This window comes from Choloepus didactylus, chromosome 27 (genome assembly GCF_015220235.1).
Source record: "Choloepus didactylus isolate mChoDid1 chromosome 27, mChoDid1.pri, whole genome shotgun sequence".
In the NCBI taxonomy this organism is placed as follows: domain Eukaryota; kingdom Metazoa; phylum Chordata; class Mammalia; order Pilosa; family Megalonychidae; genus Choloepus; species Choloepus didactylus.
The window spans coordinates 10,683,283-10,699,592 of NC_051333.1; the positions used below are offsets into that span (position 1 = coordinate 10,683,283).

The following is a 16,310-nucleotide window of genomic DNA, read 5'->3' on the forward strand; positions in this document are numbered from 1 at the left end:
CCTGGACTTCACAAAAGACACTCAGTGAGTCAGAGTGGATGCCAAGGAAGCCCTGGGTTCCCTGACTCTACATCCTGAACGTCTCCTCCTGCACCCCAGTTCTCTGTGTTCCCCACTCCTATAACCTTTCAAGTACCCACAGGCACTCCACCACCAGGAATTTCTCTCAACCTCTTCCTGATCTTGTGTATATGATTTTGCCCTCCCTAGCTGGGTGAGGGACAGTAGTCTGGGACATTAGCTAAAACTCCTTCGGGAGCCAGTTCCCTGGGGACCCTCATCCACCCCAGTGGAGGAAGTGGGGCTGCTTGAGAACGGGTAGGGGTTTATTAGCCAAAAGGCTAGGCTACCAACCTCTGCAGCCCCCTACCACTCTCTGGGCTTCAGTTTCCTTGTCGGTTACTTGGCCAAGAATTGGATTAGCCGCTTCTGGAAGTCGAATGCAACCGCAGCTGGAGTTAGCAAAATATAATGCTAATACCTGAGTTGTATGTGCCTGGAATCATTTTAAGCACTTTACTGGTTCACTCACTGTATTTTTATGTTCAAGATTCTCATGCAAGCCCCACAACAACCCAATGAGGTAAGTGCCATTATTATTCTCATTTTACAGAAGGAATATTGATGTCCAAAATGGTTAAGTCACTCGCCTTAGATATCTAAACAGCGAGTAAATGGCGGAGCTGGGTTTCCAACCCAAGTCTGTATGATTTACACAGCCAGTTTCCTTTTATTCCCAGGGAGAGCTCTAATTGGCTGGGGAAGGTGTAACTCGGAACTCCTTAGACCTAATTAGGGATAATTTACAGCCTCTTAGGACAGTGAAGCTGAGTGGGTATGTGACGTCACGAAAGAGCGCGGCGACGTCACTGGGGGGCGTGGGAATCCATACAAGCTCCCGCGAGCAGCCGTTTGTCGGCACCGCCCCCTGACCGCCTCACTTCCGCCTTACTTATTTGCATACGTACCCAATGGACGTCCCAGCGTAAGCGTCGACGAGGTGACGTTAGGGAGCGCCCCTGCAGCTCCACCCGAGCGTACGCACGTATGCAGGCACGTACGGCCACGAGCGGGCGGGGGAGGAGGGGAAAGAGTCAGAGACGCCCCGCCCAGTCAGCAAGGTTGCGCGTGCCCCGTGCGGCCGCCAAGATGGTGGTGGGCGCGTTCCCTATGGCGAAGCTGATCTACCTGGGCATTCGACAGGTCAGCAAACCGCTCGCCAACCGCATTAAGGAAGCCGCCCGCCGAAGCGAGTTCTTCAAGACGTACATCTGCCTCCCGCCGGCTCAACGTGAGTCTGACCCCACGTCCCTCCAACCTTTCCAGTCTCCAACCCCTCTTAGGTGGTTGCTCTGGGGATGGACCTCTGTCCACGACCAGTCACAGCCCGAACCGGCGAAGTCCTGCAGCCAATAGGGAGGCTTCCTGGGAGAGGGACATGTGGGTAGCCCAATAGTGAGAGCGGGCATGGGAGAGGGGGCGGAACAGGGCCTCTGCGGAGTTAAACCTGTCGGCCAGTAGAAGAGGATAATGTGCAGACTGATGTCGAAGGGATCCAGTAGTGTGGAGGATCGGCGTGATTTGGGCGGAACCTAGCCGGAATGAGCCGAATTGGGGGCGGAGCAGGGAAAAGGCCGGGTAGGGTCCTTTGCCAGGCTATTTTTGGGTGGTCTGCCTTCCAAAACGCTACTCCGTGACTCAGTTTCCTTCCTGTACAGGAAGTCTTGTCTATCACCCATTTGGGGCAACGGTTTGCCCCATTTTACCTCGGGAAGTAGGATTGGGTTAGGGGCTTGGCTCGGGGGCCAAGTCTGGGGTATGGGGGCGTTACTTGGGAATCGCAAAAGGAGCGTTTTAATCCGAGTGGACATTCATCCATATATTCATTAATCCATTCATTCAGTTTATTTGCTTGTTAACTCGTTCAGTAGATTGTGCAGGCTTTGCGCTAGGCACTGGGAGATAGACTCATGACCCGTTAGGTCAACTCAGAGTGGTCAGGGTAGTAGGAGCTGAGCTCAGAGGAGGCATCTGACCCAGGGCGGGGAGTCAGAAAGGCGTTTTAGAATTGCGGCCTTCCGAGCTGAGATCTGAAGGGCAGAATAAACCCTCAAAATAAGAGCTACTTTTGAAAAATAACTCTGTGTCCACTAGGCCTGTGGGAGCGTAGAACAAGGGAATTTAACTTAATTTGCTGGGCCAGAGAACCACCTTGCATTGTGTCCCTGCATGCACCCGTCTGTTACTTCGTTTAGCTGGTGTTTTCTGAGCACCTGCCCAATGCCTGGCCTGGGGTGGGACAGTACTGGTGTAACAGCAGGGATAAAGCCAGACCCAGGCCATGCTTTCAAGGAGCTCACAGTCCATTGGGGGCATACATGTACTCAGACAGTGGTGACCCAGAGTGGGCAGGGATGGCAGAGGGGAATCCAGTGGGCACCTGACGCCAGCCTGGGGTTCAGGGAGGGCTTCCTGGCAGAGAAGACATTTGAGCTGAAATCAGAAGAGTGAGGAGAATCTCAGCAGACAACATGGGGACAGAGGTAATGTTGAGGCAGAGGGAGCAGCAAGTGCTGAGGCCAGCAGATTAAGGGGAACTCACTTTTCTTTCCTATAGGTTTGGGTGGTTAAAGTTTGCTTTCCAGGGCCTAGAGTTCTTGACCTTTTGGTGTTTGGTGAGACCTCGGCCAGGGCTGCAAATCTTACAGTAAAAAAGTTTGGGTTTTCATAGTTTCAGAGGGCTTTCATTTCAGGTGTCTCATTTGATAGCTCACATCCATTTTGTCCCCTTGTCAGTGGAGGAATGACTTGCTCCAGGTTTCAGAAGGGAAAACTAAGGCCCTTAGGGTGGAAGTGACTCACGAGGTCACACATGGGATTTGTGCCAGAGGCAGGTCTTGAATAGCGCTGTGTAGACTCTCAGACCTGGTTTCTACTTCCTGCCACTGCCTTTCTTCCAGACACTATAATATGTCTTAGCATTGTGGTTTACAAAGTAACCTCTGGAATCAGACTGACATGGGTTCAAATTGTGGCTCCCCCCCTTCCCAGCTGGGTGACTTTGGGCTGGTCACTTAACCCCTCTGAGCCTTAGTTTCCTCTTCTGTAGAGTGGGCATTATATTATAGCAACATTTAGTGAGCTCTTCCTTTGTGCCAGGCAGTGTACCAAGCACCTCACAGGCTGCGTAGCATTGCATCCTTACAAAGTATGAGGTAGATACTATTGTTATTCCTGTTTTATGCATGTACTGTATATGTATTTATCTTATCAATAATACCAGTCTCATCATGTTGTGAGAACTAAATGGATATAAAATGTCAAGTCAGTCCTTGGCACTGAGTTTTGGCTGTTGTGTAGATGTGGATACAGCAAAGGGGAAAAGACCAAAAATCCCGTCCTTGGGGACCTTACTTATTGTGGGGGAAGCTAAACAAAAGCCAAAGAAATAGGATATTAGATAGCAATAATTGCAAGGCTGAAAAAAATCAGGGAAGCAGAAGAAAAGTGTCTGGAAGAAGATTGTAATTTTAGATAGGATTATTGGGGAGACCTTCACGGAAGGAGGTGAAGCAGTGAGCAGTGTAGGATCTGGATGAAGAGCCTCCCATCCTGGAGGAACGGCACATGCAAAGGCCCCAGGCGGCAGCACGCTTGGCACATTTGAAGAGCGCTGAGGAGGCCAGTGTGACTGGAGCAGAGAGACCAACCGGAGATCAAAGGCAGAGAAGAAACCAGTGGTGGCAGGAAAAGGGGGCAGATGTGCAGGGTCTCTGGGTCACGCCATTGTTCGGCTTTACTCAGTGTGACAGGACTCCCTGGAGAGTTCTGAGTAGAGGAAGGATGAGCTCTGAATTATACATATATTAATTTCTTAAACTTTTTATGATAGTAATGTATATATGAGTCAAAATTTCCCACTTTAATCCCTTTCAAGTATACAACTGAATTCTATTTTAAGAGGACCCTTTTGGCCGCAGTGGGAGAGGGTGGCTGCAGGGAGCCCCCGGAGGAAGTGACTACAGGGGTCCAGGCAGGAGGTGAGGGTGGCTTAGATGAGAGCAGTGAGGGTGGCAGGAGGGGTCAGATTCCAGAGCTGGTTTTTCCCCAACTCCTTTTTTTTTTCTTTTAAATTTCAAACTCTCAGAAAAGTCAAAAGAACAGTCTAGTCATCATCCTTCACCACCTGGCTGGTCAGTTGTTAACCTTTGACAGTTTTGCTTTGTATCTCATATATGTGTGGACTATTTGAATGTAAGTTGTAGACATGACCCTTCCCTTCTAAATATTTCAACCTGTATTTCCTAAGAATAAAGACATCTTTCTGTACATGTTATTGATATCATACTTGAGGAATTTAACATTGATAATAATACTATTTAAGATATAGCTCATATGTAATATATAGCTCATAGTCTTGTTTGTCCATTTGTCCCCAAAGTGTCCTTTTAGCTGTTGTTTTCATTTGTTTGTTATTTTTTTTTTTTTTCAATCTAGAATCCGTTCAAGGTTCATGGACCTCATGTGGTTTTCATGCCCTTTTAGTCTTTAATCTACATAAAGTTTTATTGGAACACAGCCATGCTCTTTTGTTTGTGTGTTATCTGTGGCTGCAGAGTTGAGTTTGTAGGCCTGCGAATTCTAAAATGTTTACTCCCTGGCCTCTTACAAAAAAGTTTGCTGATCTCTGCCCTAGAACAACATCCCTGCCCTTTCTTGTTTTTCACGACATTTGTGAGAGGCCAAGCCAGTTGTCCCATGGAAGTGTCTCACAGTCTGGAGTTTCTGATTGCTTCTTTTGATCAGGCTCCTGTTGAGCATTTTGGGCAGGAACACCACCTCGTGATGGCATGTCCTTTGAGGGGCATCACCCTGGGGGGCCCCTGGGGTCTGTTTGTTCCGTCATTTGTGACGGGAACTTGGATCCCTTGACTAAGGTGGTGACCACCAGGTCTTTCCTTTGTAGAGTAAGCTTTCCTTTTCCCCTTAGTGATTAATAACTAGTAGGTTTGTTTGGAAGGTAGGGCCGGCAGGATTTCCGTGGGTTGGATGTGGCTGTGAGATGGCAGCCTGGAGGAGGGGCCAATTGGACAGAAAGGATCAGGAGCTCAGTTTGGGACAGGTTTAGTTTGAGATGCTGTCAGATATTGGGGTCCACCAACTTCTTATAGTCATGCTTTTCTTTCTTTCTTTTTTTTTTAAATCTTATCATCACTGTCCTCACACTGTTAACTGCCCTTTGCTGTGGCCCCTGAGCCTGGACAATCAGAATTTCCCAGAGGCGAGTGGCAGCTGCACACTCTCCTGGGTCAGGCCTCCCAAGCTGACCAGCACATCTAGCGTCCGTGGTTTGGGCTGGGATTCTTTTGACTCGGCAGAGTAGGCCTGAGTGTCCTCCCACGGGAGAGGCTGGAGCGGTGGTGTGTCTGCCTGAGGAAAGATCAGTACACGCAAGAAGCCTAATCACCAAGGAGGCACCATGTTGGGGAGGTAAAAGTCTTTTTAAACAAAGAATTCCTGGGGGAGAGAAAATAAAACGGGTTGGTGACACCAGGCAGGTTGGGGCCACTCTGGCAGAGGGCGCCGCTGATGCTCCCGGGGAATGTGGGATGTCTTGGACAGTGGGTAAATTCCAATTTGTTTCTGCTTATTCCTCTGAGGTATACTGGTAATTTTTCTGGCTTCCCATGTGTGGTAGAGCAGAGTAATAGCCTCCCAGAGAGGCCCACGTCCTAATCCCCAGAACATGTGAAATAAGTTGCTTTATGTGGCAAAGGGAACTTTGCAAATATGATTAAGTTAAGGATTTCAAGATGGGGAGATTATTCTAGATCATCTGAGTAGCCCTAATGTAATCACAAGGGTCCATAATTATAAGTAAAAGAGGGAGGCAGCAGAGCCAGAGAGCAATTTGAAGATGCCGCACTGCCGGCTCTGAAGATGGAGGAAGGGGCCACGAGCCGAGGAATGAGGCAGCCTCTAGAACTGGAAAAGGCAAGGAAACGGATTCTCCTCTGAAGCTTCTGGAAGGTACACCGAGCTGCCAATACTTGGAGTCACATTTGGGCTTCTGACCTTTGGAATGTAGAATAAGTTTGCGTTGTTCTAAGGACTCAGTTTTTGGTAAGATGTTACAGCACTAGGAAGCTAATCCACCAGGCTAATTCAATCAGCTGGCTGGGATAGTTTTCTTAGAACAGTCTAGCCGTGTGGTCAGCCTGGTGTCATTCTTATAAGTTTTGGCCTCGGTGATCTGTTGCTATGTAACAGTCCGACCCAAAGCATAGTGGCTGAAAACAATAACAATTTTATTTCCTTTCACAGTTTCGTGGCCTGACTGGGCTCAGCTGGGCAGGCCCTCCGCTGCTCTTGCTTGGGGTCTCAGGCGGTTGCAGCCAGAGGGAAGCTGGGCTGGAGACAGCAGGAGGCTGGGTGGGGACTCTGGAATGGGTGTCCCTCTCTCCCTCTCGGTGTTGCCTCAGGGCCTGTCTTCTCCACGTGGTCTCTCCAGCAGGGGAGCCGGGCTCCTGACATGTGCTGTCCGGGCTCTCAGCCCGATGTCCGCGAGGGGACAGGCAGAAGCTGCGGATCTGTGGAGGGTGAGGTCCGGGAGTGGCGCAGAATCAGGAGCCCTGGGCACAGGCCAGAGCAAGGGCAGGAGGGGATGCACGTTGCATGGTTCAGGGGGCACCAGAGGTGCAGTCTACTCAGAGCAGGTACATCTGGCTTGGAGCTGGCACCACGGTTTCTTTGCGGGTGAGGGTGGGCAAGCGGCTTGCGCTCTCTCATTTATCAAATAGGGGTAATACTAGAGCTCGCCCGGGGGTTCTTGGGAGGATGCGGCCAGCAGTGGCTGCCAGGCCTGGGCTCAGAGCCTGCTTATCTGGTGGTTGGTCCTGGCTCCCGGCAGGGGTGGGATCTATTCTTCCCAGGGCAGCACTCCAGAGGTGGGCGTTACTGCCAGCTAAGGGCTGCAGGCATCAGATCCCTGCTCCTCCAGTTACTTGGTGTGTGTGTCCTGGGCAAACCACTCTGCCTTTCTGTGCCTCAGTTTTCTCCTCTGTACAGTATGGTGCTCACCTCCCAGGTCTGATGGGCAGATTTAGTGTGTTCCAAATGCCCTTAGCTCAGTGTGTTTAGTGCCCTAAATTCAGTGTGCTGAGCGGTCAGGAGCCTGCCCTCCGGGGGTGAGCTCCCTGCCTGTGAACCCCAGCTCTGCCACTGGGCAGCTGTGGCCCCAGCCAAGTTATTTAACTTCTCTGGGTTCAGTTTTGTTGTCTATAGATTGGTTATGTCGACTACATGAGTTAGTCTCCATAGAGCATTCAACAATGACTCTTAAGTAGTATTGAATATATTAAGTAGTATTGAATATATAAAAATGTCAGACTCATCATCTTCATGCTGAGTCTTTTAGTGGGATCCTTCCGGGTCTGCACTCCCCAGGTGGGCTGTCAGAACCATTCAAGCCTTGAAAGGGCCAGGGTGCCTCCTCCAGAGTCAGCCCTCACAGGCTTACCGGGATGGGAGGGCCTGGGCTTTCACGGGAATGATGTCTAATTCGCGTCGTGATGGTGATTATACTTGATCAGGAGCTGGGATTGGAGTTACATCTCAGAGTAAAGAAAAGTGAGAAGGTCAAACAGAGAGAGGGCAATACAGCTGATTTAGAGAGCCTCCCACGAGTAATATGAGTAACATCCAACATTCCCTAAAATATTTATAACATCCTTTTAAAAGAATGTTTATGCCTGCAAGGCAGAAAGAGAAATCTCCCCAGAGCAAGGAGAAAAGAGAGGAAAGAGCCACGGGGGGAGAGCACTGAAGCCTTCGGATACTCTGGGGCCTTTGCAGAGCCACGTGGCCTCTGCTGTGGGAAGGGTGGGTGGGAGATGGCCTTGAGCAAATCCAGGCCTCAGGAAAGTTCCCTCCAGGGAAGGGACACAGCCTTAGCTCTGGGTGGATTTTAAAAGTCCCCTCTGAGAATTTGTGGTCACTGACTGTCCTGCAGGTGGGTTTGGGGCCTGAGTTATACTCTGTGAATGGCCCTAGAAAAAGCAAAGTCTATTTTGCCTCTAAGCCACCTGACAGGGGGCAAACGTAAACTCTCCCAGGAGTCTTCCCTCTGCCCAGGCCTTGGAGAATTCCTTCAGATACAGCTCCGGCATGTGTGGGCTCACTGTCAAAATTACATATCATACAAAGAAGCAGGCATCATGAGTGAGAGCAGAAACAAAATATGACAGGTCAAGATCTGCAGACCTTACAGATATTGGCAATATCAGATGTGGATACAAAAATAAGTATTTTTAAAGAATAAAGACATCAAAAACACAAGCAAAATAAAAGGTTTCCAGGAAGTTTGAAAAGAACTAAATAGAACTTCTAGAAATGACAGATACAACAACCGATGTTCAGAACTCAATCAAAGGGCTAAATGCCTGATTAAACCCAGCTGCTAAGAGGACTGGTACACAGAAGATAGATCTGAAGAAGGAAAAGTGAGCGTGGCAGGAGCTCCCCTTGGGTGCCCAGGGCTGCCTCCTGCAGATCCTGATTAGGTCAGTCTGGGGACGGGCTGGGTTTTTATTTTTAACAGTCTCCAGAGAGGATTCTCATGTGCATCAGCATTTGACAATGACTTCCCTGGGGTCTATTTATAATCTCAAGAGCGCCACTGGAGTTACGCTGTGTGACAGCCGGGCTGCTGCTGGTGACCTCCAAATGTTTATTATGCCCTCCTGTTAAGGAAGTGTTTTTGAGTAGTCTCGCTGAACATGTGTGTGCAGTTATTTACCAATCGTGTATAGTGCGACTATATCATGTGCATTTAAAACATAGACAAAAATTAGAAGGGATGACATCAATAATATTTTAACATTTTAAAATGTTACTTATTCATGGGCACCCAAGTATTTTTGTTCTCGCTGAAAATATTTCCTTATACAGACATTGTGAAATGCAGGTCTTGGTGTAACCCTCTGTGAAAGTCTAGTTTCAATCTTCTTTGTTTTATGTCTGTCACAGCCGGAAAAGACCTAACTGGGGACACAAGATGCAAACGGGAGCAGTGTGCCGTGGGCCGCGGCTTTGTCAGTCCCACCCTGAATTATGCAGAGGCAGTTGCTGGAATTTGCTTGCAGTTGCTGGAATTCGCTCACACTCTCATTAAGCCTTCAGTCTGCGGGTTCTGAGCTGGAGTCTTTAAGGCCTTTGCCCCTTGCCGGAGGGCTGGTTGATTTGCAGCTTTCTTGCTTGTGCTGTAACAGGAACAGCCAGGAGAGGATGCTCGTGCCCTTCTGCATCCGGGTCCAGCACCTGGGGACGGTATCTGCCAGCTGACAGGTGCGCCAAGAGGTCACCCGAGGCCATCTCTAGAGCATACACTCTGTGTGCCTAGTAAAGTTGGATTTCTTCTTTTCCTTTTCCTCCTCTGCCCCCTTATCCTCCTCCTTTTCTTTCCTTGCCCTTCCTGGTCTTCTTCTTGTCGTCTTCAAAACACAAATATAGCCAGTTTTTTAGATTTTCTTCCTGTGCCCACAAAAACTCCTTGTCCACCCCTTCTTGGGATTCCATGGTCAATTCCTTAGAGGCCTATCCCAGTTTCTAGGCTCCCTGGGATGTGCCCCTGTCCCTTCCTGGGGTCTTACTCCCACTTCCAGCTTCTTGGCTCCTCTTCTCCTGCCCACTGGGTTCCAGCTGATCCCAAAGCCTCAACGCAGCTGGTAATTGCCACAGAGCTCCCTCCCTCCCTGTTTCCTAAGCCATCCTGTGGCTCCCAGACCTACCTCGGTCCTGCCTTTGATGCATGTACAGCAACAACAGTGAGCCCGTACTGAGGACCTAGTGTGCACCAAACTCCGTGCTGAGCATGTTGCCAGATATTATCATCTTTTTCTTTTAAACATTGAATCAAATTTTATTTTACTTTTGGTTTTTAGGGTTTTGTTCCTCAGAAGTTTTTTGGGGGGTGCTTTCCAAATTTATACAATTAATGTATGTTTATGTGAAAGAAAAAGCAAAACACAAATCAAGTGGTGTTCATCTGCAAGTAATTGAAAACCCAACAGTAACAAAGGGTGTTTATTGTTGGCTTTATAGTAAGGCCTGAGGAGAGTGGCTCTGCGGTTGGTTTGGTGGCTTGGTGGTAGTGTCAGGGACCTGACGACGCTTTCTGACTCTGTTGTCTTCGTGTTCGGGCAGTATCTCTCGGCCTCAGAAGGGCTGCTGGAGCTCCAGGCATCATGCTTTTATACTGCAGTGTCCAAAGGGGGAAGTGTGTGTGTGTGTGTTTATATTTGTTTATGGGGGAAGGAGCAGTGGCCAGGGGAGTCACAGAGTGCTCCCCAAGGAGGAAGATCTTTCTCAGAAGTCCCCAGGAAACTCCCCTCCCTGCTGATTGTCCAGAATTCAGTCACAAACCACCCCTTGCCGTATGGGAGGTCAGTGTGGTGAGTATTGGTTTCTAGATTAATGGAGTCAGGGAAGGATGGCATTACCAAGACAGTACAGGATAATGTAAAGTGGTAATAATAATCAGAAGCACTCAGGCTGTTTTAAAGTCTTTACATGGATTAATTTGTCCTCACCATAACCCCATGAGTTAGATTACCATCACTGCCAGTACTTTACAGATGAAGCAACTGAGCGGAGACGGTATGTAACCTGCCCAAGGGCTGGAGAGTAAGTAGAAGAGCTGGGATTCCAGCCCAGGTAGCCTGGCTCCGGGTGCATCCTAACCACAGTGCTCTCCAGCTCAGCGCCCAGCCCCGTTGCCGCAGGCAGCCATGCTCAATCTCCCCCAGACACTTTTGCTTCATCCACAAACCTTGAATGCGCCAACAGGGATTATAAAATCCATTTTGCAGGAGAGGAAATGGAGGTGCAGAGAGGTTGAGAAACTTGCCCAAGGTTTCACAGCAAGTAAATAGCAGACCCAGTACTTGAACCCAGAACCATCAGACCCCAGAGCCTGTCTGCAAGCTGCTTCCACAGCACCTCATAAACTCCCAGATGCCCTCTACACTAAGTGGAGTTGGTCTCTTCAGGTATGGGGGGAAGCAGAGAGGCATGCTGCGGTAAATTAGGAGGCTGTAGTTCACTCACTTAACAAATCTTTGCTTGCTGTGTGCCAGTAACTGTTCCAGAAGCTATGGCTATGGTAGTCAACAAAACAGACAAAAATCCTTACTCTCACAGCGCTTACGTTCAGGGGTTTTAGTCAGGATGACTTTGGTCGCAAGTGACAGAAACCCAACCCCAGCTAGTTTAAGCAGAAAAGTGGCTTTATTGCTCGGGATGCCGACTGTCTTCAGGCATGGCTGCATCCCGGGGCTGTATCGATGTCGTCAGGAATCTCCTTTCTGCGCTTGTTCATGCGGTGACAAGCTGGCCCCAGCAGCTCCAGGCATAACATCCTGCCTGCCTGGCAGCTCCGGGGCACTGAGGGGTCCTTCTTTCCAGTAGTTCCAGCCTCATTCCCGGGCTGAATCTCTGTGGCCCAGCATGGGTCCCTTCCCCATCCCTGACTCAGTCCCTGTGGCCTGGGGAATGAGGGTGGGGGTAGCCTTCTTGAATCTCTTGCACCAAGAATCGGGGAGATGGGATTCCCAAAGATCCTGGTAGATGCAGTCAGTTTCCCTTCTGGTGACTGGTACCTCACATGTCACTGCTGTGTCAGATACAGGAGTGCAGAGATCGGGCCAGGTCAGCAGGGGGACGCTTTCTAGCCTGCTGTCCCTCCCTGCTGTGGCGGCTCCCACAATTCTGTTAATACCTGGACTGCTGTTGGGCAGGCTTTGAACTGGCCGGAACACATCCGGGGAGGGCAGCTGGGGAAGGACTGGCTCAAAGCTCTGTTTACTTGGAACAGTAATTTATCAACTTATAATAATGGCAGCTTTCATTTATTGTGTTTCCATTATCTCAACAAATTGTGTTCACCTTATGAGCAAGTTTTTGATTATCTGGTTTTATGAATGAGGAAATGTATCAGAGACAGAAGCGAGTTACCTGAAGCCACACAGGAAAAGAATTAAAGTCCCACTGGATCCCAAACTCCTCCTCTCATATCTAGTTATTAATGATTTTTTGGTATATTTTTTGAGATAAGATATCTATACAGTGCAACATATGGACCTAAAGTGTATAGTTCAGTGAGTGTTGATAAATGTAACCAGTATCCAAGGAATAAATAAAACATTTCCATCACGCCAGAAAGTTCCCTCCTGCCTTACTGTTACCCTGTCTGATTTCTTGCTCCATAGATTTAAGTTCCGCCTGTTCTTAAACTTTATATAAATAGAATCACACAGTATACACTTTATATCCAGCTTCTGTTTACAAGATGTTTTTGAGATATTTCCTTGTTGCTGCATGTGTCAGTAGTGTGTTTCTTTCATTGCTGAGTAATATTCTAATGTATGAATGTGCCACAATTTGTCTATCCACTCTTTTCTTGATGGATAGTTGGGTTGTTTCCAGTTTTCTGGCTCTTACGGGTAAAGCTGCTGTGAACATTCTTGAGCAAGTATTTATATAGACGTGTTTTCTTTTCTCTTGGGTAAATACTTATGTCGTGTCCTGCTGAACCAGCAGCAAGACTCACCCCAAAAGACCAAATGGGCAGAGACCCAGCTGGGACTGTCCTAAACCGCCCCACGACAAGGCTGGTTGAAAGTCTGAAGAAGGAGGCTTGAACACCGGGGTGTAAGCGTTTATTAGGGGAACGAACTTAAAGAGAGCTGCAGCCACCTCGCAGCAAACAGCGAGATGGCAAGAAGCTCACACGAGTCCGTCCGCACCCATGCCAGCTGCTCCTCAGATTACGTGGGGTGGGGACAGAAGAGGCTGAGTGCCAGCGGCTTGTATACAAGGTTGGGAGAATATCTGGGTGTGTGCTGTTTTCTCAAAGCAGGGTGCACTCAGAGTGGGCCGCTTTGAAGGTTGGTTCTAGCAGCCAAAGCTCTGTGTGCTGCCGGGGAGGTCAGGGCCTGAGGAGGGGGCAGGGGGCGAGGTCGAGCCTCGATCAGGTGGGAGATGCTCTGTGAATCACACGAGCCAGGAGTAAAATTTCTGGGTTACATGGTAAAGCCATGAGTGATTTTTGTTTGTTGTTTTTTGGGTCTGTTAATTTTATAAGAAACTGCCGGAGAGATTTCCAGTGTAGTTCCAGTTACTCCACATCCTTGCTGATATTTGACGTCATCACAATTTAATTTAACCATGCTAGTGAGCGTAAAATGGCAACTCACAGGCTTCTCGGTGACGAATAGCGATGTCGGGTACTTTGTTATGTGACAAGAAACAAACTTACTATCTCACGCAGTTCCCGAGGACCAGGAAGGTAGGAGCGTCTTAGTTGGGTGGCTCTGGCTCAGGGTCTCTCCTGAGGACTGTCAGGCTGGAGATCTGCTTCCAAGATGACTTCCTCAGGTGGTGGTTTGCAGAAGACCTCAGTTCTTTGCTGGCTGTCGTCCAGAGGGCCCCGTTGCTCTCCACATGGGCCTCCCCTTGTTAGGGCTGCCCAGGACCTGGCAGAAGGCAGAAGACACAGTATCTTTTATAACCTATTTTTGGAAGTGACATTTTCCCACTTCTGCCATATTCTGTTGGTCACCCAGACACATAAACTGGTACAGTGTGGGAGGGGACTGTACAGGGGGCAGGACAGTTAGGGGCATCTTGGAGGTGGGCTGCCACAGTTCTGGTGCTGTCATGCATTGAAATTATTATTATTATTATTATTATTATTTTTATCTTCATTTTATTGAGATACATTCACATACCACGCAGTCATACAAGACAAATCGTACATTCAGTTGCTCACAGTACCATTACATAGTTGTACATTCATCACCTAAATCAATCCCTGACACCTTCATTAGCACACACACAAAAATAACAAGAATAATAATTAAAGTGAAAAAGAGCAATTGAAGTAAAAAAGAACACTGGGTACCTTTGTCTGTTTGTTTGTTTCCTTCCCCTATTTTTCTGCTCATCCATCCATAAACTAGACAAAGTGGAGTGTGGTCTTTATGGCTTTCCCAATTCCATTGTCACCCCTCATAAGCTACATTTTTATACAATTGTCTTCGAGATTCATGGGTTCTGGGTTGTAGTTTGATAGTTTCAGGTATCCACCACCAGCTACCCCAATGCTTTAGAACCTAAAAAGGGTTGTCTAAATTGTGTGTAAGAGTGCCCACCAGAGTGACCTCTCGGCTCCTTTTGGAATCTCTCTGCCACTGAAGCTTATTTCATTTCCTTTCACATCCCGCTTTTGGTCAAGAAGATGTTCTCCATCCCACGATGCCAGGTCTACATTGCTCCCCGGGAGTCATATTCCACGTTGCCAGGGAGATTCACTCCCCTGGGTGTCTGATCCCATGTAGCGGGGAGGGCAGTGATTTCACCTTTCAAGTTGGCTTAGCTAGAGAGAGAGGGCCACATCTGAGCAACAAAGAGGCATTCAGGAAGAGGCTCTTAGGCACAATTATAGGGAGGCCTAGCCTCTCCTTTGCAGCAACCGTCTTCCCAAGGGTAAAACCTATGGTAGAGGGCTCAACCTATCAAACCACCAGTCCCCTATGTCTGTGGTCATGTTAGCAACCATCGAGGTGGGGTAGGCCAATACCCCTGCATTCTCCACAGGCTCCTCAAGGGGGCTCTACGTATTTTTTTCCTTTTTTTTTTTTTTTTAAATCAACTGTATGGAGAAAAAAAATAAAAAAATAAAAAAAAAAACCCATACAATAAAAGAACATTTCAAAGAGACCATAACAAGGGAGTAAGAAAAAGACAACTAACCTAAGATAACTGCTTTACTTCCAACATGTTCCTACTTTACCCCAAGAAAGTTACCTAACATAGCAACATTTCTGTGAACTTGTTCCTACTATATCCGTCAGAAATTAACAGACCATAGTCATTCCTGGGCATCCCCAGAACGTTAAATAGCTTATCTGTTCTTGGATTATTGTTCCCCCTTCCTTAATTGCTCTCTATTGCTAGTTCCCCTACATTCTACATTATAAACCATTTGTTTTACATTTTTCAAAGTTCACATTAGTGGTAGCGTATAATATTTCTCTTTTTGTGCCTGGCTTATTTCGCTCAGCATTATGTCTTCAAGGTTCATCCATGTTGTCATATGTTTCACGAGATCGTTCCTTCTTACTGCCGTGTAGTATTCCATCGTGTGTATATACCACATTTTATTTATCCACTCATCTGTTGAAGGACATTTGGGTTGTTTCCATCTCTTGGCAATTGTGAATAATGCTGCTATGAACATTGGCGTGCAGATATCTCTTCGTGTCATTGCTTTCCGATCTTCCGGGTATATACCGAGAAGTGCAATCGCTGGATCGAATGGTAACTCTGTATCTAGTTTTCTAAGGAACTGCCAGACTGACTTCCAGAGTGGCTGAACCATTATACAGTCCCACCAACAATGAATAAGAGTTCCAATTTCTCCACAACCCCTCCAGCATTTGTAGTTTCCTGTTCGTTTAATGGCAGCCATTCTAACCGGTGTGAGATGGTATCTCATTGTGGTCTTAATTTGCATCTCTGTAATAGCTAGTGAAGCTGAACATTTTTTCATGTGTTTCTTGGCCATTTGTATTTCCTCTTCGATAACTGTCTTTTCATATCTTTTGCCCATTTTATAAGCGGGCTGTCTGTACTATTGTCATTGAGTTGTAGGATTTCTTTATATATGCAAGATATCAGTCTTTTGTCAGATACATGATTTCCAAAAATTTTTTCCCATTGAGTTGGCTGCCTCTTTACCTTTTTGAGAAATTCCTTTGAGGTGCAGAAACTTCTAAGCTTGAGGAGTTCCCATTTATCTATTTTTTCTTTTGTTGCTTATGCTTTGGGTGTAAAGTCTAGGAAGTAGCCACCTAATACAAGGTCTTGAAGATGTTTTCCTACATTATTTTCTAGGAGTTTTATGGTACTTTCTTTTATATTGAGATCTTTCATCCATTTTGAGTTAATTTTTGTGTAGGGTGTGAGGTAGGGGTCCTCTTTCATTCTTTTGGATATGGATATCCAACTCTCCCAGCCCCATTTGTTGAAAAGACCATTATGACTCAGTTCAGTGACTTTGGGGGCCTTATCAAAGATCAGTTGGCCATAGATCTGGGGGTCTATCTCCGAATTCTCAATTCGATTCCATTGATCTATATGTCTATCTTTGTGCCAGTACCATGCTGTTTTGACAACTGTGGCTTTATAATAAGCTTCAAAGTCAGGGAGTGTAAGTCCTCCCACTTGGTTTTTCTTTTTTAGAGTGTCTT

General features: G+C 47.4%; 1 protein-coding gene across 3 annotated transcripts in view; it reads left to right on the forward strand.

Moving 5' to 3' along the window:
- Positions 1-1,063: 1,063 nt before the first annotated feature.
- OPA3 (outer mitochondrial membrane lipid metabolism regulator OPA3) overlaps positions 1,064-16,310 on the forward strand; it is a 75,739-nt gene continuing 60,492 nt past the window's right edge. Inside the window, exon 1 of one of the 3 annotated variants that reach the window (XM_037819195.1) lies at positions 1,064-1,291. In XM_037819195.1, coding sequence (XP_037675123.1) covers positions 1,150-1,291 — 142 coding nt within the window. In that variant the 5' untranslated portion in view covers positions 1,064-1,149. The remainder of the gene's footprint in view (positions 1,292-16,310) is intronic. The other 2 variants (XM_037819194.1, XM_037819196.1) reach the window with 2 other exon arrangements.